General features: G+C 50.5%; 1 protein-coding gene across 1 annotated transcript in view; it reads left to right on the forward strand.

Annotated features, from left to right (window-relative positions):
• The first annotated feature begins 13,279 nt into the window (after positions 1 to 13,279).
• LOC136647671 (1-phosphatidylinositol 4,5-bisphosphate phosphodiesterase gamma-1-like) overlaps positions 13,280 to 23,574 on the forward strand; it is an 84,640-nt gene continuing 74,345 nt past the window's right edge. Inside the window, exon 1 of the mRNA XM_066623347.1 lies at positions 13,280 to 13,559. Within this exon, the coding sequence (XP_066479444.1) occupies positions 13,364 to 13,559 (196 nt within the window). The 5' untranslated portion in view covers positions 13,280 to 13,363. The remainder of the gene's footprint in view (positions 13,560 to 23,574) is intronic.

Genomic DNA, 23,574 nt, shown 5'->3' on the forward strand with positions numbered 1-23,574 from the left:
GGCCGTCTGCCCCCCGCTGACGTCACCGTCGGGCCCAGCGGCGCGCTTCCGCGTAAGTCATCACGGCGCGACGGGGGCTGGAGGAGCGTCCGGCCGCTCCGCCCCACCCCGCCCCCTTCCCGCTGTCCTCCTCGAGCTCCTCCTCTTGCAGGCAGAGAGACTGCGGTGGCGTAGCCGGAGGGGGGCGGAGCGCTCGGTTTGCTGCAAAGAGGGTCTGGAAAGGACATGATGCCAACAGGATGGGTGGGGAGGCAGGTGAGGCAGAGCCTCCCCACCCCACCCCACCCCTGTGCTTTGGAAAGGGCCCCCACCGTGAGAGGCACCCAAGCACCCACCTGGGAGAGCTGTGGGTGGGGAGGCAGCTGAGACAGAGCCTCTCCACTGGAGCCCTTTGAAAAGCGCCGCTGCCTCTGAGATACAGGAAACTAAGCTAAATGAGCCTCGGGCCTGATCCAGCAGGGCCCTTCTTATGTTCTTCTGAGGCACAAAGCTCCAGCTGCTTCCCCTCCTGTCCTTGCCTGCTGCAGGCCCAATGGCAACAGGGGAAGGAGTGACAGTGGGTAAGGAAACTGGTGCCAGAGCAGGACAAGTGGTACCACAGATGCAGCCACTAAAGCCACTGCATGCATTTCACAACAATTTTCCTTTTGGGACTTGCAACAAACCTTGGAGTTGTGCTTTGCACACGTCCCCACCCCCCTCCCCTACCTCTATTAACATTGTACAGCGTTTGCCTTCTTGGTTCCTTCAGACTCTGTTTTGAACAGGGAGTACTTTCATTTCTGATTTCTTCAGCAGCTAGTACATGCCTGCAGCTCCAGCACATGCTTTGTGGGCATATTGACATAGTGGGCATAACGGAAACCTGGTGGAATGCGGAGAATCAGTGGGATATCAGTGGGATATCGCAGGCAGGGACAGGCAGGGGCGTGTTGGAGGTGGGGTGGCCGTTTATGTTAAGGAAGGGATAGAATCCAGCAAAGTAGAGACTGAAGGTGGGTCCGACTCCACCGTAGAATCTCTGTGGGTTAAATTACCAGGCTTGTGCAGCAATGCAATACTGGGGGCGTGCTATCGTCCTCCAGACCAGAAATCGGATGGGGACCTTGAAATGAGGAAACAGATCAGGGAGGTGACAAGGAGGGACAGGGTTGTAATCATGGGGGACTTCAATTATCCTCATATTGACTGGGTCAATTTGTGTTCTGGTCACGATAAGGAAGCCGGATTTCTTGACGTGCTAAATGACTGTGGCTTAGATCAGCTAGTCACGGAGCCCACCAGAGGACAGGTGACTCTGGATTTAATTTTGTGCGGTACGCAGGACCTGGTTAGAGATGTAAACGTTACTGAGCCACTGGGGAACAGTGATCATGCTGCGATCCGTTTTGACATGCACGTTGGGGGAAGAATACCAGGCAAATCTCTAACAAAAACCCTTGACTTCCGACGGGCGGACTTCCCTCAAATGAGGAGGCTGGTTAGAAGGAGGTTGAAAGGGAGGGTAAAAAGAGTCCAATCTCTCCAGAGTGCATGGAGGCTGCTTAAAACAACAGTAATAGAGGCCCAGCAGAGGTGTATACCGCAAAGAAAGAAGGGTTCCACTAAATCCAGGAGGGTGCCCGCATGGCTAACCAGCCAAGTTAGAGAGGCTGTGAAGGGCAAGGAAGCTTCCTTCCGTAAATGGAAGTCTTGCCCTAATGAGGAGAATAAAAAGGAACATAAACTGTGGCAAAAGAAATGTAAGAAGGTGATACGGGAGGCCAAGCGAGACTATGAGGAACGCATGGCCAGCAACATTAAGGGGAATAATAAAAGCTTCTTCAAATATGTTAGAAGCAGGAAACCTGCCAGAGAAGCGGTTGGCCCTCTGGATGGTGAGGGAGGGAAAGGGGAGATAAAAGGAGACTTAGAGATGGCAGAGAAATTAAATGAGTTCTTTGCATCTGTCTTCACGGCAGAAGACCTCGGGCAGATATCGCTGCCCGAACGGCCCCTCCTGACCGAGGAGTTAAGTCAGATAGAGGTTAAAAGAGAAGATGTTTCAGACCTCATTGATAAATTAAAGATCAAGAGGTCACCGGGCCCTGATGGCATCCACCCAAGAGTTATTAAGGAATTGAAGAATGAAGTTGCAGATCTCTTGACTAAGGTATGCAACTTGTCCCTCAAAACGGCCACGGTGCCAGAAGATTGGAGGATAGCAAATGTCACGCTTATTTTTAAAAAGGGAAAGAGGGGGGACCCGGGAAACTATAGGCCGGTCAGCCTAACATCCATACCGGGTAAGATGGTGGAATGCCTCATCAAAGATAGGATCTCAAAACACATAGATGAACAGGCCTTGCTGAGGGAGAGTCAGCATGGCTTCTGTAAGGGTAAGTCTTGCCTCACGAACCTTATAGAATTCTTTGAAAAGGTCAATAGGCATGTGGATGCGGGAGAACCCGTGGACATTATATATCTGGACTTTCAGAAGGCGTTTGACACGGTCCCTCACCAAAGGCTACTGAAAAAACTCCACAGTCAGGGAATTAGAGGACAGGTCCTCTCGTGGACTGAGAACTGGTTGGAGGCCAGGAAGCAGAGAGTGGGTGTCAATGGGCAATTTTCACAATGGAGAGAGGTGAAAAGCAGTGTGCCCTAAGGATCTGTCCTGGGACCGGTGCTTTTCAACCTCTTCATAAATGACCTGGAGACAGGGTTGAGCAGTGAAGTGGCAAAGTTTGCAGACGACACCAAACTTTTCCGAGTGGTGAAGACCAGAAGTGATTGTGAGGAGCTCCAGAAGGATCTCTCCAGACAGGCAGAATGGGCAGCAAAATGGCAGATGCGCTTCAATGTCAGTAAGTGTAAAGTCATGCACATTGGGGCAAAAAATCAAAACTTTAGATATAGGCTGATGGGTTCTGAGCTGTCTGTGACAGATCAGGAGAGAGATCTTGGGGTGGTGGTGGACAGGTCGATGAAAGTGTCGACCCAATGTGCGGCAGCAGTGAAGAAGGCAAATTCTATGCTTGGGATCATTAGGAAGGGTATTGAGAACAAAACGGCTAGTATTATAATGCCATTGTACAAATCGATGGTAAGGCCACACCTGGAGTATTGTGTCCAGTTCTGGTCGCCGCATTTCAAAAAAGACATAGTGGAAATGGAAAAGGTGCAAAAGAGAGCGACTAAGATGATTACGGGGCTGGGGCACCTTCCTTATGAGGAAAGACTATGGCGTTTGGGCCTCTTCAGCCTAGAAAAGAGACGCCTGAGAGGGGACATGATTGAGACATACAAAATTATGCAGGGGATGGACAGAGTGGATAGGGAGATGCTCTTTACACTCTCACATAATACCAGAACCAGGGGACATCCACTAAAATTGAGTGTTGGGCGGGTTAGGACAGACAAAAGAAAATATTTCTTTACTCAGCGTGCGGTCGGTCTGTGGAACTCCTTGCCACAGGATGTAGTGCTGGCGTCTACCCTAGACGCCTTTAAAAGGGGATTGGACAAGTTTCTGGAGGAAAAATCCATTACGGGGTACAAGCCATGATGTGTATGCGCAACCTCCTGATTTTAGAAATGGGTTATGTCAGAATGCCAGATGCAAGGGAGGGCACCAGGATGAGGTCTCTTGTTATCTGGTGTGCTCCCTGGGGCATTTGGTGGGCCGCTGTGAGATACAGGAAGCTGGACTAGATGGGCCTATGGCCTGATCCAGTGGGGCTGTTCTTATGTTCTTATGCTTAAGCTTTAATTTGTGTCATCAATGAGGACTAGATGCTTGCTTTAAAACAAATTCATAGCCAGGACTCTCAAGTGCTGTTGGCTGCCCATCCCTCCTTCAGAGCAGAAGGCCCAGGACAATCTGATATGGTGCTGCTGTACTTTTTGGACTAAAATCCGTTTGCCCGCTAGGTGCCACTATAGAGCAATGATTTTCATATTCTCGGAATTCTTGAACTGTCAAGAATCTACAGTCTGCATTTTGAATGTTTAATTAGACATTGTAACAAAGGATATTTGAAGTTTTATATTCAGTAAGGTTATTTGGATGAATACTTGGTTGTGGCTGAAATCCTAATGAACAATTTACTTGGGAGTAAGACCTGTTGAACCCAGTGGAACTGACTTCTGAGTAAACATGCAGAGATTGGTTTGTACAGATTATCAATCAGAAATGAAATATTACTGTAGACCATATCTATTTTTATTGTTGTTGGCACCCTTCAGTCTCAGAAGACTAGGGTATCGCGCTCTGAATAGTGTTCTGGAACAGTGTCCTCTCCAGTGCGCGAAGCCTGGGTAAAGTAGGTATGGAGGATAGGCTGTTACCCATGCAGCAAATCCCCCCTCTCCACGTCGCTGAAATGGTCCAATGGAAAGGCAGAAGCCAATACGGTTGGTTCCAGCGGCGTCGCAGGAGTTGCCAGAACGTGACTGTGTTCAGCCATGAACTGCCTCAGGGACTCCGGCTCCAGATTTTGTCTCGAGGTTGACTCCTGAAGCCTTTTCCATAACTGGATGTAGCCACAAGGCAGTGGAGGTTTGGGATCAGAGTTTTCCTTCTCTCAGATGAGCTGCCTTCCCAGGCTGACGAGTCCCATCTACCCAGTGGCTGTTTAGTCGCCTCTTACAACAAGTACAGCCAAACTGATTTTTATTAAACCACTTTCATTAGTAGTTTTAATTCAAATGCTATCAAAAGTCTTTCTTCCATACCCTTCCAAAAAGATTTTATTTTTATTTTAATCTATGGAGCAGAATATAAAGCCCTCTGCCAAACTGGTGCTTTACATTAAACTATTTTTAAAATTAGAAAATGTTAGGACAGGAGGCTCTTCCATTGATCGACTGTTGTGATCATGCTCAAAATAATCCATTTAGGACTGGGCCACATCGGCTGGGCCAATTTGTGTTTGGTCACAAAAGAGAGACTGGATTTCTTGACATGCTAAATAACTTCGCCTTAGAGCAGCTAGTCATGGAGCCCACCAGAGGACAAGAGATTCTGGATTTAATATTGTGTGATATAAATGTACCAAGCCATTGGGCAACAGTGACCATGCTACAATCCGTTTTGACATGCACATTGGGGGAAGAATACTGGGCAAATTGGCAAAGAAGGCCAATTCTATGCTTGGGATCATTAGGAAAGATATTGAGAATAAAACAGCTAATATTATAATGCTGTTGTACAATTCGATGGTAAGGCCACACCTGGAGTATTGTGTCCAGTTCTGGTCACCACATCTCAAAAAGGACATAATGGAAATGGAAAAGGTGCAGAAGAGAGCAACCAAAATGATTACTGGGCTGGGGCACCTCCCTTATGAGGAAAGGCTACAGCGTTTGGGGCTTTTCAATCTAGAAAAGAGGCAGCTGGGGGCGACATGATTGAAACGTACAAAATTATGCACAGGAAGGATAGAGTGGACAGAGATGCTCTTTTCCCTCTCACCTAACACCAGAACCAGGGGAGATCCACTAAAATTGAGTGTTGGGAGAGTTTGGCAGACAGAAGAAAATATTTCTTTACCCAGCGTGTAATTAGTCTGTGGAACTCCTTGCCACAGGAAGTAGTGATGGCATCTTTCCTAGATGCCTTTAAGAGGGGATTGAACAAATTTCTGGAGGAGAAGTTCATTACGGGTTACAAGTCATAGTAGATATGTGCAAGCTCTTGGTTTTAGAGGCAAGCTGCCTGGTTGCCAGATGCAGGGGAGGGCACCAGGACGCAGATTGTTTCTGTTGTCTTGTGTGCTCCCTGAAGCATTTGGTGGGCCACTGTGAGATACAGGAAGCTGGACTAGATGGGCCTATGGCCTGATCCAGCAGGGCTCTTCTTATGTTCTTATTTGGGGAAGTTACAGATCTGTACTTTGAACAGGCTACTATGTATATGCTTTTAACAATGAAACTCAATGGGACTAACTCCTGGGTAAGTGTGGGTAGGATTAGAGCCCAGGATTGTTAAAAATTTTCTTGCTTGATGTTGTCACTCCCAGTCATGACATCTCTTCCAGTGGGTCTTGACAGATTCTCATTCTAAAAAATGGGTCCCGGTGCAAAAAGTGTGAGAACCACTGCTCTAGCCTGCATCAGAGTGAATCCACAATATGGCTAGGGAAAAATAAATTTGAATGGAGTTCCTTAAGGTGGCCCACAGCACGCTGGCCTCTACTTTTGCCCATGACTGCCTAGAGGGATCTGTGAGATTTATACGCCAGGAATAATAAATAAACTGCTATAACTGTAATAAACCATTTTTTAAAAATAGATCAGTGAGAAATCTGTGTTTGATTGTTTCATGATGTTCCTTGTCTGAGAATGGATGGTTGACAAACATACCCTCAAGTTCTCCTCCAGTGTTAGGATATTTGGGGTAGATTACCTTTATTCATGAGGATCTGCTATTTTGATTTTATTCACTTGTCCTTTTCGCAGAAAAGCAGCATGATTCAGTGCAACTGTGGGATCCACCCTCCAATTTGTTTTATATCTCCCCTATTTTGATTGGGAGTTTTAGGACCCAGGAGTCACCCTCTCAAACAGCAGGGGGCTTTCCATGTAGTGGTACAGTACAAGTGAACTCCTGAAGAGTCCATTATTGTAGGAGGCTTGAATATGTATGTAGAAATATACATAAGATTTTTGCTTTCTTGTGGCTGGAATTTTTACATGTGCTCTGAGAGGTTTTGAAAAGGCTCCATGCTCACAATCCAGGACTCCTTTCTTGTCCTACAGACCTCTGGGATATCCATCTTTTCCTTTTGCTTCCTCCTTTGATCTGGTTCTGGAGGGCAGCTCTGGTGCAGCTCAGTCCAATTCTGTGCAAAGTAAATCCCAGTGAATTCAGTGGGGGCTCATTCTGAGGGAAGTGTGAATAGGGTTGCAGGCTTAATGGGCTCTAGAATGTGATGTGACAATAAATTACAGCCTTTACATGTGCAAAGTGCCTGTTTTTGCACTGAATTACCACAACCAGATCTGACGCTTGTGACACTAGGAGAGCAGAATGCTAGATTTGTGAATAAGGCTAATAAACATGGTCCCTGGTTTAGGTTGGTTGAACCCATTTCTGCCCAGCCCACCGGTGTACACACTTGATCCCTATTGCGTGTATTACATTGCTTCCCCCGCCCCAATGGTGGGGGAGAGAAAGACTGGGGAAGCTGTAGTCATTTCAATGATAAGCTAAGTCTGCTGAGTTTCCCTCCATTGCTCCTTTTGCAGGGAAATTCAAAAGTGAAGCCCAGTCCCCCGCTCTGCAGGGCTCTTGCCTGGATTTGGAATGTGCTGCTCTTGGCAGAGTAGGAGCCTCCTGCAACTGCACAAAGCTGGGAAGCTGCTGAGCAGGGGCCGAAAACAGCAGCGTCTTGCCTTGTGAGGTTGCTCAGACACTTCTTTGCTTTGTGCGGCTGTGAGGTCTCTGCTTGGCTGCTGCATATGGAACAAAAACGTCCCTCTCCCCCCCCCCCGTCTCATGGCACACCTGAGGAGCAGCTGCAGTGCACTAGTGTGCTGTGGCACACCTGTTGAAAACCGCTGCGCTAACTTATGCCTGTGAGGTAGGCTGGAAACCCTGGGAGCTGCCAAGTAGGGGGGGGGGGCTTGGGTGGATGGAACCTCCTTCTGTCCATCTAGGCTCCAACCCCCCAGGCCAATAGTGAGGTGAGCTGAGCTGACTGTGATGCCTGTTTTGCCTGTTCCTTATTGAGTTGCCATAACTCATGCTCAAAGGACACTGAGGGACCCCCTCCCCCTTGTGGGTATTATAAGTCTTACTAAGGAAGAGGAATTGTGAACCCAGCTCACTTCTGGTTCAGGGCCTCCTCCTGGGGGCAACAGCTATACAATCCTACAGCCTCCTATAATCCTCCTATACCTGGGGCAACAGCTACACAATCTCTCCATTGCTGCCAGTATCTTGTGGGAGCAACACCTCTTCTGACCAGCTCCTTGAATCAAGCCTTCCTCTTCCCTGCTGGCTCAGCAACCTGGGAACTTTGCCCTCGCCCTTTTGGACAGCTACTCACACACAGGTAAGGAATATCTTTGGGGCAGAATAGAGCAAGGGTAACAAGACCCCCTAGGAGAGGACAGCCACGTGAAACAACCACACCAGCCTCTCCATGCCAAGGGTTTGCGTTTGCGTGGGGACATCTCCCAGCTGGAAGGAGCTCTTATACCAGGGGAACGACTGGGACAAGTCAGGAGCGCTCAGGAAATACAGGCTGCTGCTGATAGATCACTTCACAAAGGCACAGGCTGAGAGGCTCATAAGAGGCACCAGCAAGGCTCTCACCTTTTGCATGACTGACCAGAAACACTCAGGGCAGGGACAAAAGATGAAGAGTCACGTCTGGAACTCATACCCACCAGTCCACAGATCTGCTCTCTAATCACCCAGCCACAGCAGGAGACTGAGCACCTCATCAGGCACTGAATACCTGCATCACTACAGACAGGCACATCTGGCTTGGAGGGTATCAAGGGAGTAGTGCATGGGTCAATTGTTGGGCTGGCACGTGTCACAGGACAACTCCTGCAGTGGTCCACTCATTTAGCCACACCAACCTACAGGACCATTATCCATGCTCTTTGCTTCATCGTTGGCACCTTCAAAAGTGGCACCATCAAAAGTTGGCACCATCAAAACGGCCACGGTACCAGAAGATTGGAGGATAGCAAATGTCACGCCTATTTTTAAAAAGGGAAAGAGGGGGGACCCGGGAAACTATAGGCCGGTCAGCCTAACATCCATACTGGGTAAGATGGTGGAATGCCTCATCAAAGATAGGATCTCAAAACACATAGATGAACAGGCCTTGCTGAGGGAGAGTCAGCATGGCTTCTGTAAGGGTAAGTCTTGCCTCACGAACCTTATAGAATTCTTTGAAAAGGTCAACAGGCATGTGGATGTGGGAGAACCCGTGGACATTATATATCTGGACTTTCAGAAGGCATTTGACACGGTCCCTCACCAAAGGCTACTGAAAAAACTCCACAGTCAGGGAATTAGAGGACAGGTCCTCTCGTGGATTGAGAACTGGTTGGAGGCCAGGAAGCAGAGAGTGGGTGTCAATGGGCAATTTTCACAATGGAGAGAGGTGAAAAGCGGTGTGCCCCAAGGATCTGTCCTGGGACCGGTGCTTTTCAACCTCTTCATAAATGACCTGGAGACAGGGTTGAGCAGTGAAGTGGCTAAGTTTGCAGATGACACCAAACTTTTCCGAGTGGTAAAGACCAGAAGTGATTGTGAGGAGCTCCAGAAGGATCTCTCCAGACTGGCAGAATGGGCAGCAAAATGGCAGATGCGCTTCAATGTCAGTAAGTGTAAAGTCATGCACATTGGGGCAAAAAATCAAAACTTTAGATATAGGCTGATGGGTTCTGAGCTGTCTGTGACAGATCAGGAGAGAGATCTTGGGGTGGTGGTGGACAGGTCGATGAAAGTGTCGACCCAATGTGCGGCGGCAGTGAAGAAGGCCAATTCTATGCTTGGGATCATTAGGAAGGGTATTGAGAACAAAACGGCTAATATTATAATGCCGTTGTACAAATCGATGGTAAGGCCACACCTGGAGTATTGTGTCCAGTTCTGGTCGCCGCATCTCAAAAAAGACATAGTGGAAATGGAAAAGGTGCAAAAGAGAGCGACTAAGCTGATTACGGGGCTGGGGCACCTTCCTTATGAGGAAAGGCTACGGCGTTTGGGCCTCTTCAGCCTAGAAAAGAGACGCTTGAGGGGGGACATGATTGAGACATACAAAATTATGCAGGGGATGGACAGAGTGGATAGGGAGATGCTCCTTACACTCTCACATAATACCAGAACCAGGGGACATCCACTAAAATTGAGTGTTGGGCGGGTTAGGACAGACAAAAGAAAATATTTCTTTACTCAGCGCGTGGTCAGTCTGTGGAACTCCTTGCCACAGGATGTGGTGCTGGCGTCTAGCCTAGACGCCTTTAAAAGGGGATTGGATGAGTTTCTGGAGGAAAAATCCATTATGGGGTACAAGCCATGATGTGTATGCGCAACCTCCTGATTTTAGGAATGGGTTAAGTCAGAATGCCAGATGTAGGGGAGAGCACCAGGATGAGGTCTCTTGTTATCTGGTGTGCTCCCTGGGGCATTTGGTGGGCCGCTGTGAGATACAGGAAGCTGGACTAGATGGGCCTATGGCCTGATCCAGTGGGGCTGTTCTTATGTTCTTATGTTCTTATGTTCTTATGTTCTTACCTTCCAGCATGGCTGGAAGAGGTGGCTCCAGAGGACAGTTGGAATGGAAGCCCAGGTCTACCTGGCAGATAGAGCTGGGCTCCAAGTCTGGATGGGCACCCACGTCTGCCCACCCAGCAAACCTTGGCCGCAGAGGCCAAAGTTCAAGCCAGAGCCCAGGTCTACCCACCTGGTTGATCTGGGCTCTGGAGTTAAGGTAGTGCTCATGTTCCCCCCCCCCACAAATATTGGATCCACCCCTTGTGTCACCCCCCCCCCCGGCTGTCACCTAGCTAACACTTTATTGGTTCCATGCAGTTTCATAATAATATCTCATTGGCTTTTTGATCAATCAGTCTCATTGGTCTGTTTTGGGTTTAAGAAATTGTCCTTTTGTTACATAAGAGAGTTGCATTTTTGTTTTGTGGTTTTTGGCCATAACTTTTGATAGAATGGAGATATTTCACTCCAATTTGTTTCACTGCATTCTGCTATAATTACTCAGCAAATGGTATATAACATGATGGTATTATTTCTAAGAACTGTGATTTTAGTGATTTTGGTCATTAGTGGTGTCACCCCCCCAAGGGTGGCACCCAAGATGTACTGTCCCCGCCTCCTGCTAGCTATGGCACTGGGCATGATGAGTGTGTCTCAGCTGCCAAGCAGCAGTGCTGGGTCCTACAGAGCACTGCCAGCAGGCTGGCCCCAAGCTCCCCAGATCTCTTGGAACACTGCAGGGGTCCCAAAGGGGAAACTGCCCTGTCAGCCTTGAGCAACAGCACAGAGTCCTGCACACAACCCTTTAGTTCCCCAATGGCCTGTCTGCTTGTCTCAAGCCACTGGAAGGGAGAGCCAGGCAACTGGAGGTTCTGCAAAGGCTCCTCTGCCCGCAGGAAAGGGAAGCGTGAGCAAGGCTGAATGCCCACACAGACGCAGGCTTTTGGCTTCCTTCCCTGGCCTGAGGAGATGGATATTCCCGCTCTCTGATGTGGCACCTTCCTCAGGTGAGTGAGAAAGGAGTGAGTGAGCATGACTGGCCAGGAACAGGTGGCTGCTGACAGGACCACCACAGAATGAGGCCCACCTGCAGGCCACAGGGCTCTTTGAACAATAACAGTTCCAATCTTTTCCTTTAATGTTTACAAGTTCATTTCAACGATCACATCCATATCTTGTTTTCCTGATCAGTCCTGATCCCTGAATGTCATCAGTGAGGCTTAAACAGCTTAACTGCAATTCCATCCAGTGAGATGTAAGCAGGGACTTGGGCATACTTTGGTCTACATAGCTTGCGTCCTGAGTACACTTCTGTACTGCAGCGAGTCATGGACTCTTTGCTCACAACAGGAGAGGAAACTGAACGCTTTCCACATGCACTGCCTCCGATGCATTCTCGGCATCACCTGGCATGACCAAGTTCCTAACAACACAGTCCTGGAACGTGCTGGAATCCCTAGCATGTATGCACTGCTGAAACAGAGACGCCTGCGTTGGCTCGGTCATGTCGTGAGAATGGATGATGGCCGGATCCCAAAGGATCTCCTCTATGGAGAACTCGTGCAAGGAAAGCGCCCTACAGGTAGACCACAGCTGCGATACAAGGACATCTGCAAGAGGGATCTGAAGGCCTTAGGAGTGGACCTCAATAGTGGGAAACCCTGGCCTCTGAGCGGCCCGCTTGGAGGCAGGCTGTGCAGCATGGCCTTTCCCAGTTTGAAGAGACACTTGGCCAACAGTCTGAGGCAAAGAGGCAAAGAAGGAAGGCCCATAGCCAGGGAGACAGACCAGGGACAGGCTGCACTTGCTCCCGGTGTGGAAGGGATTGTCACTCCCGGATTGGCCTTTTCAGCCACACTAGATGATGTTCGAAAACCACCTTTCAGAGCGCGATACCAGAGTCTTTCGAGACTGAAGGTTGCCAACAACAACAACAATGGATGCTTTCCAAGGTTAATGCCTTCTCCACAAATAGGTGCACTAGAAATGCCAAGTCAGGACAGCTTCCTGTGTTGAACATGTGTGCCAAAGCTGCTGAAAAGTCCTTGTGGCCCCAGAGTTCAGCCTTTGCTGTCCTAAATTGTCAATGAATTGACTCTTTGCACCTTTTCATTTCTCCATTATTAATGGCACTGGCTGAGCTTGGCACTGGCGACCTTTGAAACCTACCTTGCATTTGTTAAAATACCCACAAGCCAGAACTGTTCCTTGGACATGGCTTGTCCGTGCAGCAGAATAGGCCGCTTCCTCTACTAATGTAAGTGGAATGGAGTCACCTTTGGTGCAGGACTCCTTTGTTGAGCGTGTGGTGTGTCTGCCAAAGGTACCCATGATGCACACTGCAGACCTGCTTTCCTGCAGGGGGAGATGAAGGCAGTAAATGCTGACTTTGACATGGTGGGGGGGGGGGGGAGAGGAGGTTTTGGTGATGCTGACAGACAGAATGTCAGATGCAGGCACCTTGTGGGGTGCTCCCTGAGGCTCCTTGGGGGGCCACTGTGAGATGCGGGAGCCTGGACCTGCTGCAGCAGGGCTTAAGTAAGAGGCTGCCATTCTGTATTGACTGGCTAGAGAGGGTGGGCTGGAAGGGACTGCCCGGGGCCTTCTGCAGGCTCCTGCACTGTCAGGGCTCAGGTGTTCAGAGGAGTCCTACCTGGGAACCTGGACCCGGTGTGGCTGGGAGGCAGAGTCCTCTGCAAAGCAGGCTGTCACCCTGGGGCGTGCAGGCAGGTGTTCTGGGTGCGGGTGGGGGGCGTTTGCACCCCACAGGGCGGCAGGGGCTTTTCAGAGGACTCCGCCTCCCAGCCGCGCGTCCCGCTCTGCCTGTGCCCAGTCCTCTCCAGCAGGGGCTTGCCTGGAGGCAGGGAGTTCCGCGGGATCCGCCTGGCCTGGGCCGGGCGCCCTGCGTGCCCCGCTCGGCCTGCAGATGTCGCCCCCCGCCCGGCTCTGCTCCTCCGAGACGCGCCCCCCGCCCGCCCCCTTTCCGGCCATGTGTGCGCGCAGCTTCCTCCGGCTCCATTGCGGCAGCCGGAGCGGCGTCGCGGAGCGGAGCGGAGCCCTCTCGCTGCCCCTGGCCAGGCAGCCCTCCGGAGCCTCCGCGCCGCCGCATGGCAGGGGCCGCGCCGGGGCCGCGCGCGGAGCATGTCGGCGGCCAACGGCCTCCCCGAGGAGCCCTGCGGCGCGGAGGCGGCGGCGCTGCGGGCGCTGGAGGCGGGCTCGGTGCTGACCCTCTTCCCCCCGAAGAAGTCGCAGCGGCCCGAGCGCAGGAGCTTCCAGCTGCGGCCCCGGAGCAGGCAGCTCGCCTGGAGCCGCTCGCCGGAGAAGGTGGAGGGCGACGGTGAGTGAGTGGCTGCTGCAGCCGGGCTCGCCCGGGGCCGTGGCAAGCCGCCCTCGCGGCTCTGCAGCTGTGCCGGCCGCGGCCCGCTCCCGTCCACGCTGCTGGGGGCAAGCCCCGCGCCTCCGACGGGGCTCACTTCTGAGTAGGCGCGCAGGGGACGGGGCAGGCAGAGCGGCAGTGCTTTCGAAGGGTGGGGAGGCTCAGCCTCACCTGCCTCCCGCCCCCCTCACGTCAGTCGGGACTGGCACCCGAAAGTTGTGGGGCAATGACACGCGCAGGGCACCAAGTGCGCCGGGCCCAGCGAGGGGCTCTGGTGGTCCCTTGTGGCCCCCTTGCTGGGGAGAGCTGATCAGTGCCTCTTTTTGGCAAGGGGGTGCGCCAGCCCTGGCCCTTTGCTGCCTTCAGCGCACCCCCACAGGGCTCCCTGGTCTGGGCTGTCACCCGAGCAGTGAAGCAGAGATCAGGCCAGGGAGATGCAGCTCTCCATCTCACTGCAGCAAGCCAGGTGTGTGCTTTCTTGCATATGAAGACCTCCAGCTGATTCTGTGTGAGATCTGGGGCTGCAAAGCCCTGGATCCCTCAAAGACTTCCTGGGTGGCCTTCGGCAAGTTCCTTAGTCTCACCCTCCGTTCCTTCATCTTTAAAAGGATTCGTGAAATGGGTTAGCTGTGCATTTGGCATGTTCTGTGGACCAACCTGGCCTTGGGGTTACAGACTAAATGGAATGGCCCTGTGGTTGGCTCCCTCCAATTCCACTGTTTCTTTTCTGCCCTCTTCCTTGACTTTTGCCTTGATATTGTTTGTATGATCTGCGGGGCAGAGACTCTGCTGTTTCTGTTTCCTGGACAATACCTCAGACACTGGTAGCACCTACTCAACTTGGGAAGCACCAATGGATTTCGCAGTTCTGCCAAGGAGCTCTGGGTGGCACACATGGGGCCGATCCCCTAGGTCCACTTGTGGCTGCCTGCTAGGGATTTGATAAGCTTTCTGTCTGTCTGGGTCTGCAAAGCGAGAGTGGGAAGGCTTTATGGCTTTGTTAACTTCCTGACTGACCACAAAACATGATTGTTGGTTCCACCTTTATTTCTTAACTTGACTTATAACCTGCTTTTAATTCAAAGGAGCTTCACGGGGCAGCTGACTACAGAAGCATAATTTCAAAGATGACATTGAAACACCTCATTATGTTTCTGCATTCCCACAAACTCCCTGTAAAAAAGTGACAAGGAAAACAGATTTCTCAATTGCCACATGAACGATGGGGTAGAAAGGCCTTGTCTTCCTTGAAACCGCTGGGAGAGGTCATCCGGGGGGTTTGGAGTGGGGTGTCATCAATATGCTGATGACACCCAGCTTTATCTCTCCTTTTCTCCAGACTCCAGGGTGGCGGTTGAGGGCCTGGAGCTCTGTCTGGAAGCAGTGAGGATCTGGATGGGGGCTAACAAGCTGAAATTAAATCTGGATAAGACAGAGGCTCTCCTGGTTCGGAAATCCTCGATGCAGGTGCTGGATTATCAGCTTGCTCTGAATGGGGTTGCACTCCCTCTGAAGGAGCAGGTCCGCAGCTTGGGGGTCCACCTGGACTCGCAACTGCTCCTGGATTCCCAGGTGGCGGCTGTGGCTAGGGGGGCCTTTGCTCAGCTTCGGCTGGTGCGCCAGCTGCGACCGTACTTGGATCGTGCAGACCTGGCCACGGTGATCCATGCTACGGTGACATCGAGGTTAGATTATTGTAACGCGCTTTATGTGGGGCTGCCCCTGAAGACGGTTCGGAAACTGCAATTAGTGCAGAATGCGGCGGCCCGTGTGGTCACTGGAGCTAGGCGGTTTGACTCTGGCAGCCCACTTCTCCGGGGGCTACATTGGCTGCCCATTCGTTTCCGGGCCCAATTCAAGGTGCTGGTTTTGACCTTTAAAGCCCTATACTGCTCTGGGCCAGGTTATCTTAGAGATCGCCTACTCCCGAACAATCCGGCTCGTCCTCTCAGGTCATCAGAGAAGGCCTTTTTACAAGTGCCGCCGCCTAAGGAGGTACGTGGGGAGGCGGCAAGAAATAGGGCCTTCTCAGTAGTGGCACCAATGTTGTGGAACTCCCTTCCCCTTGACTTGAGAATGGCTCCCTCTCTTGAGTCCTTTCGGCGAGGCCTGAAGACCTTGTTGTTTAACCAAGCCTTCTGACGTTTATGGCCTTTTTAACATCTTTTATATATCTTCTAGTTGCTTTTTTACAGGCCCGATTCCTCTAAGAACTGCTGTTTTATGCTCTTTTATTCTGACTCTTCTGACTACTGTTTTTATGGGTTCTGCTAATGTGTTTTTTAATATGTTTTTATCTGTGAAATTATGTTTTAATTTGTTTTATATGTTGTTAGCCGCCCTGGGTCCCTTTTTGGGAGAAGGGCGGGATAAAAATAAAGTTTTATTATTATTATTATTCTAAATGTTGCAGCCACAGGAGCCACTAGCAGAGAGCATTCTGCAGTGCAGGAGCTACTACAGGAAAGGCCCTGTGCTTGGTAGACGATGGTCCAGCTTCTGCAAGTCGTGGACTTGGAGCAGGGCCTTAGCAGATTATCTGGATACATAGTAGTAGATAGAGGAGCAGGCATTGTAATAAGGGGAAACCTTTTTAAGATGCCCTGGTTGTGTAGGTCTGCTCCAAACAGTGATTGTATACCAAGCGATTGACAGTGAGAGTTGTGCAAGAGTGCAAGCTCAGTGTTCTTTGAGGGATGGGTCATGCTTTCAGCTGGGGGAAAAAATATTTCATTTTCCAAGGTTTGTTCTGTTTCCTGTGCTGCTTCTGTTAGCATAAATGAGTTGACTTGGGATCACCACTAAGAAGACTGTTTAATTGTTTTTTGTGAGGCTAGCGACTTGTGCCCTTTTTTTCAGACCCTGGTTATGTCCTAAGCACAGCCATGATTATAGGTGAATTTGATTGCCCACAGTCCATGCCTTTCCATTTCTGTGGAATTTCCATTTTCATGCAGCGCATCGGTCGTGAGTGCTTGTACATACATCTCACAGGCAGGCGACCGTGCTTTTTGAAGAATTCCAGTGGAGAGACTCTGCCTCACCTACCTCCCCACCCACTGCATGACCTTGGTGGGAAGATGTGCAGACCCAGAAGAAAACCTCCTTAGGAAGCTCACAAGGAGAATGAAAAGAACATAAGAACAGCCCCACTGGATCAGGCCATAGGCCCATCTAGTCCAGCTTCCTGTATCTCACAGCGGCCCACCAAATGCCCCAGGGAGCACACCAGATAACAAGAGACCTCATCCTGGTGCCCTCCCTTTCCAAAAAGATTTCCAAACAGTCCAGTGGATATTTTTCAGAGATAATTTCACAGTTGCAGCAGGGTAACTTTGCTCTGTGTTAAGAGACAGTCAGCTCTCCATTTGTCTTGAGAATATCTCAGCAGCATTTTTGCCGCTGAAGTGATTACCTGCTGCATGAACACAGTGCCAAGATGCAAAGGAATTCTCTAGGAAGAGGGAGGAGGGAGCAGGATGTGTCCCCACCTGGCAGGGATGTCTGGGGAGCTACTTGTCTGCAGACACCTGCCAATGGCTTTGAATAGTGCTGAAGTGATTTGTGATCATCACAACTTCAGCCTTTTGAAATGTTGGTTTTTAATCCACATGCTTTCAGAGGCTTCACCCGCCTGCTCATGTGTGAGGCAGGAAGCTGCTTTTGTGGTGGAGCACAGCCACTGAGCTTATTCCATAGTACACCACTGCAAATTATCCATGTTTGGGAAGTGGCCAAGTTGATCAGCTCGCATCTCTGAAAGAGCACAGATTCCAGATGGGTCTCTGCAGTCTCGGTTTAAGTTGCTGTTCTTTTTTCCAAAGCACCAGAAGGAAAGCCTGCTAGACCAGACTGAAAGCTCCAAAAGCTCAGCACCCTGTCCTCAATACTGGCCAGCCTCATATGCTTCTGGGAAGCCCTTAAGCAGGGCAGGGAGGTTTAAACCCTCTCCTGCTGCTGGTTTGACAGCATCTGGCATGGGCTGCCTCTGCATGCAAAGTTTCCCTACAGCAGTGGATCCCAAGTATTTTTTGACTGGCTGCTCCTTTGACCTACTGAGCCATTGGCCCTGGCTCCCCATTAGAGTTACAATCACGGCTCACAGTTTGGGAACCCCTGCCCTACAGCCATTGTGGCTAATTGCCATTGACAGCCTTTTCTTTGTGAACACAGTGCCATCCATCACAACATTGGATCGGCTTGCCCCAGAGGGAAGGGCAACCACAAAGAGCTTCTTCCCAGTCCCTGTTCTAAATCTAAAGCATATGCTGTTCCCTTTCCATAGAGGCCAGCCACATTCCATTCCTCCAGCCTCCTCTCCTTGGCTACTGCTTGAGTTGCCAGATTAAATCCTCCTGCCCAGGGCTCCTGGACCCTTGCAAATCTTCTTCCTGGCAGAGAGAAGCCTGGCAGGTGCAGTTCAGAGTACTTTAGTGAGAGAAACTCCCTAGCTAAGGAGTGTCTCCTTGGCAGACAAAAATGGAATATGGATGCTTGTGAAGTGCTTCTTTGGCCAAAGGCCATTAGCACCTGCTTTGTCGATTGCACTTCTTTTGCTTGGCAGGGGTCTTCTTTTAAATGATAAAGGCAACAGAGTGCCAGTGTTAATTGTATCAGTAGCATAGCTGTATGGGGGGGGGGTTGCAAAGTAAGCAGTGATGTAGCTAATGAACTTATAGACTGGTGCTAAGCTCAAAATATTGCCCCAGAAGTGACATTGCACCCGGGCTTTCAAAAAAGTGAAAATGGGGGAGAATCTGCCTTTCCCCCCAGCAGCTCGCTGCCCAATTGCTCTGCAGGCTTCTCCCCCCCCCCAATATCAACACCTTATTGATTCCCTGCAGTGTCATAATATCACCTAATTGACTTTCAGAACAGTCAGTCTCATTGGTCAGGTGTAAGTTAAGAAAATCCAGTTTTTGTTACATAATGCATTTGTGTTTTTTTCCTTTGGTTATTAAGCTATACCTTTTGATGGAATAGAGATATTTTGATGTGGTTTGTTTCATTGCCTTCTGCATTAAATTTTGCATCGAATGATATATAGCATGATGTTATTATTCAAAAATCCCAAGGATCTGGTAGTACCCCACTCTCAGATCTGTGCAGTATAGAACCGTGCCACTTCCCCTTTAAAAAGGGGGAGAAGAAGAAGGGGCGGCAGGCTCACAGCTAGTATTGGTGCAGTTCCAGAAGTAATTGTGGTGATGTGATGACATCATTGCAATTACTTCCTATTGGGGGCGGGCACTTTGTCCCACTGCCCGGGGGGGGGGGGGGGCGGCAGAATATAAGTTACCAAACTTTTTTGACTGATGGCTTTGGGCCATTGGCTGCAGCTCCCGATTATGGCTACAATCCTATACATTACATAGGGTGGCGGCATTTTCTTGAGGATTCTGTGGATCCCCTGGCTGGTTTTTGTGGCTCCTTGTCGTGGCAAATGTGGGGGGAGGCTGCTGACATGGCATGTTGTGGCAGTTGTGCACTTACTTTGCCACCCCCTTGTAGCTAAGCTACTAGTGTCCCCCCACAACTGGCTGCTTGCAGTGACCACCTCAGGTGGCTCTACTAGAACTCCTGAAGCCCACAAACTGGAGCCAGGGGCACAACACTGATGGGCACCAGGGTGGCTCTGGGCCCATGCTGAACCACAGAACCTGTTTTCAGTTCCAAGACTGAGCTCTAAGCCTTTTCTCACAAAAAAACCGCTCCTGGTCCTTCATGCCCAAGGGCTGCTTGTGTCAGCCACCAACGTTGCTGACTTTTCATCTGGTGGTGATTTAGTGTACTTGAGATGTGGCCTGTTTGCTGCTTGAGGGACTTTGCCAAAAGGGACTTAGAACCTTAAAAACACATTAAAGCTGGAGCTGCCTCAGACCTGCTAGGACCCCATTCAAGCCGCCCTGACCATAAAACACGCACACAGCCCAGTGACTGAGTGGGTGCACCAGAAAAACTTTCAACTGGAATATGATCCTCAAACACCAGGAAGGCAGTGAGACCCTAGTTGAGGCAGTGAGACCCCAGCTACACAAGGGCCCCAACGCAAGCTTGCTTGGGAGGTGATGTCCTCTGGAGTGGATGAAGGTGGGGTGGGAAGGGCTGAGAAGAGACTGCTTTTGCCTTCATTGGGCCTGAAAGCCTGGTTTTTTGGATACAGCTGTGACTGCAGGCCTGTTTGCACCAGAGGCTTTGCTCCTGAGAGGCAAAGCACTGGGTTGGAAAGGAAAAGAGGCTCCTGTGAAGCAGCTTTAGGAGTCCTCCGTCTCATCACTGTTTACTGGCTGCTCCCAAATGCCTTTGCTTTCTTTCCAAACTCCTTGCTGGGGCATTTAAACAGCTGCTCTGCTCAGCCCCTCCTACCACTGCTGCCCCCACCCCAGAGGTGCTTCACGTGTGCTTATGGGTGAACCAGGCGCTGCAGGCTGGAATCCTTGCCGGGTCCTGGGCAAGCTGGCTGAGTGCAGGGTGTGGTGCTCCAGCAAATCTTTATCGAGGTCTGCTGGGGTCAGCCAGTGTGGAGCATTTGCAGCAAGAGCAGCATGTGTCCTGTGGCTTTGGCATGCTGTTTAATGCCAGTGGGTCCGAGATGCTGCACTTGCGCTGAAGGGATGCAGCCCCTGCTCCTGGTCTGCAGCTTCTTTGGCTGGAGGGGAGGGATGGGGGGCAGGCTCGTGTTCCTCTGCCAGGACCTGTTGCTTTTGGCGCCTGAGAGTGCCTCCTAGAAGGTCTGCGTTGGCCGAGGAACTGGCAGTTGCTGACCTCTCCCAGTCCTTGTGACGTGTCCATTGTGGGGGGCTGGTGTTACTGGAGTCGCTGAAGCTCAGCTCTGGGAGAATTTGCCCCTCATTCAGCCATTACAGTTGCAATGCGATGGGTGTGCCGTGAATGGTCTGCAGGTGTGCAGCAGGGGAGGGTCATATATTCATAGGACCAGTGGAGAGGTGAACCCCCAGCTGGCAGTGCAGTGTGCTTCATCAGTTATCAGAAAGTGATGGTGTGCACCTTCTCAGTGTGCCGTGTGATGAAAAAGGTTGAAAATCTGAGTTTGCAGCTCCATGTCCACAGTGGAGGTTGATATCTTTGTTTCTTTTCTTTGGTTTAATCAGCTCCTCCCTGGTGCCTTCCAGGTTTCTCTCTAAACACTCTTGTGCTTCTGCCTTCTCCCTCCCTCACATCTAGGCTCTCAGGGTGTCTGCCCACTCTACAGACAGAGACCCCCAGCCTCAGAGAGGTTGCTGTGACCTTTTCCTCTTTGGTCTTCTGTTTCCTCACCTGGATCCATCCACCCCACCCAGCCTTCCATTCCATTCCACTCCACTCTCCTGGCTGCCCTCAATCCTGCCACTCCTGCTGTCTTACTTGATTCCCTCCAGGAGCCCCACGGTTCTCCTCCTGCCTCTCTCTTTGCTTGCTCAGTGTTTTGCTAGGGACAGGATCCACCTCTTTCCCTGTCTCTGTTGGAGTCCCTCAGGGCTCCTTGCTGTCTTCCTCCTATTGCAGTTAAAACCCCATGGCTGTCACTGCCACCTCCGTGCAGACCATGCCCAGATCCCCCTGTAGTACATTTTAGAGTGTAAGCTTCCTAGAACCTGGCTTATGCTTTATAAAGTTCCATGTACTTTGAGAGTACTGTACTATATCAATCAGGGATGGCCAACCTCTGGCACGTGTGCCACTGACAGCACATGGACACTTTCTGTGTGGCTCGTGCAAAGTTGCCATATATTTTTGGAGAACATTTAAATAATAACAAAGAAAGCAGCACAGCTGTTTACAGTCTGCTTGATTTCTTTGCTATCTCTTACACAGCATGCCCTCAAGTTTCTAAAGCTGCGGTGATGCACTCGGGGCAGCCACACCTACTCTGCTTGATTTGCCCTGGTTGGAAAATGAGGAGAAAGATGGGACAGGAGAGAAAGTCAGTAGGGCAGATGCTAGAGAGCTGCATTCTGCTAACTGGCAGATTACTCACTTACCCAGGAAAGCTTGGGATGGGCCGTGGAAGGCCACAGGGATTGAGTGGGGCAGTGCAGAGATGGCTATGAGATCAGCAAAGCTCAGGTAACCCAACCCAGTGGAAATGCCATCTTCAGGAAAATCATCCACAAAGAGATCCTGGCTAAGATCATCTTTGAAGATGAGAAAGTGAGCAGGCAGAGGGGGGCTGGGCAGTTCAAAAGAGTAATGAATGCAACTGATATGAACCAGAGCAGGTCCTGCAGTGTCGAACTAAAGACCCATGTAGGACACCTGGCCTCATCAGCAGTCAGCCAGGTGTCTTTGGAAAGCCCCAAATAGGCAACAGCACTCCCATTTTTCGTGCTCTGTACCTTCTGGCACTTGGAAATATACTGCCCTTGAACTCGGAGGCTTTATTTAGCTATTATGGCGATTGCTAAAAGCAGTGTTAAGGTGGAGTGGCCTGGTCATGATTCTCTACATAAAAAGTGGCAGGTGGCATGCTGCAGGCTGGCCACCCCTCATATAAATGAAGAAGAAAAAAATAAGTGGTGATAATTCTGAAGGCAGGACTGCCAGATGCCGTACTGGGTCTTTTTAATTCAACAGACCAAGCATAGGGTAAACCATAGCGGTTGTCCCCAGGCTTTCTTTATCTGGTCCCCAGCATGCCAAGAAAGACTCCAGAAGACCTGCAGGGCATGTTGGGAAATGGGAGCAAATGAAATGGGCAGGAGGTATGTTGCCACTTCACCTCCCCACCTGTTGGTGATCTTCAAGGCAGGCACAGTGTGAATTTCTGACTTGCACTCTGGCCGTCCTGTGTGCAAGCCAATTACTGGTTGTACGGAAAGCCAGCATTCGGAAACACATTTTGACCGACTGTTTCTGTCCACTTATTTGTTTGATTCCCCTTTTCCAAGCAGGCAGAAGACATAAATTCCCCAGCCAGTGCACCTCTGTCAGGCAGATCATGCTTTCTGAGATGGGGGAAGAAGGGGGGAGGAATCCCATTGATGAAAAATAACACTTCCTTGCAGCCCCGTGTCCGTTTCCAGCTCGATGCATGGCCTCTTTGGAGTGGAAGCCACAGTAGCAAAGTGAGACCTTTTGGGGGAAGGAAAGGGATTAGGGCTTGAAACTGCACCTGACCTCCACCCTTTCTCACCTTGCTTCCGTTCCAGTGGGGATTGTGTTGACTCACTGGGAAGTCCGATTTGCCGGTTGTCGCATTAATCTGACCTCTTTGGACTTGTGTCAATTACCGGCTTCATTCCTTCTGCTGTCTTCCCTATTTCCATCCCTCACCCCCCACCATCTTCTGTGGGCAGTTTTTAATCCTGTCAGCAAGGTAGTGGACTTGAAATAAGGGTCAACATTGCAGTCTGTCCCTTGATGTGTTTATTCTCTGGATGGGCAGGCTCGGAAGTGGGTTGCAGGTGAATGAGGGACCTGCTCTTAAGTGCAAACATGGTGGAGGCTCCAGTTCATTCACATTTGTATGACTTTAAGGGCACAAGCCTAACCAGGTCTACTCAGAAGTAAGTCCTATTGTGTTCAATGGAACTTACTCCCAGGAAAGTGAGGTTAGGATTGCAGCCTAAGTCGCCAGCTCCTTTCCAAAAGAAGGCTTCTGTACCTTAAGCCAGAGAGAAGTTCAGCAGGTGCTTTGTGTGTACATGTGTGTATTGTTTTTGTTTTATTCTGGGTAGCAGTGTAGCTAGAGGGGTTGCAAAGCGCTAAGTTTTGCAGGGAGCCCTTCCACGGCATGTAAGCAGCCCCTCCCCTTCGGAGCCATTCCAGGCTCTGGGTCTTCTCTGGCGCCTGCCTCCATTTTGCTCCCCCCTCCCAGAATGGCTCTGAAGGGGAGGGGCTGCCTGCAAAACTTAGTGCTTTGCACCCCCTCTAGCTGTGATACTGATTCTGGGCAACTTTGTCATGGAGGACGCTGTAGCTTTTGGGTTGCTCCTTTATGTCAGAAGCAGAGGAACTTCTGCCAGGAAAGGAGCTG

This window comes from Tiliqua scincoides, chromosome 4 (genome assembly GCF_035046505.1).
Source record: "Tiliqua scincoides isolate rTilSci1 chromosome 4, rTilSci1.hap2, whole genome shotgun sequence".
Classification (NCBI taxonomy): domain Eukaryota; kingdom Metazoa; phylum Chordata; class Lepidosauria; order Squamata; family Scincidae; genus Tiliqua; species Tiliqua scincoides.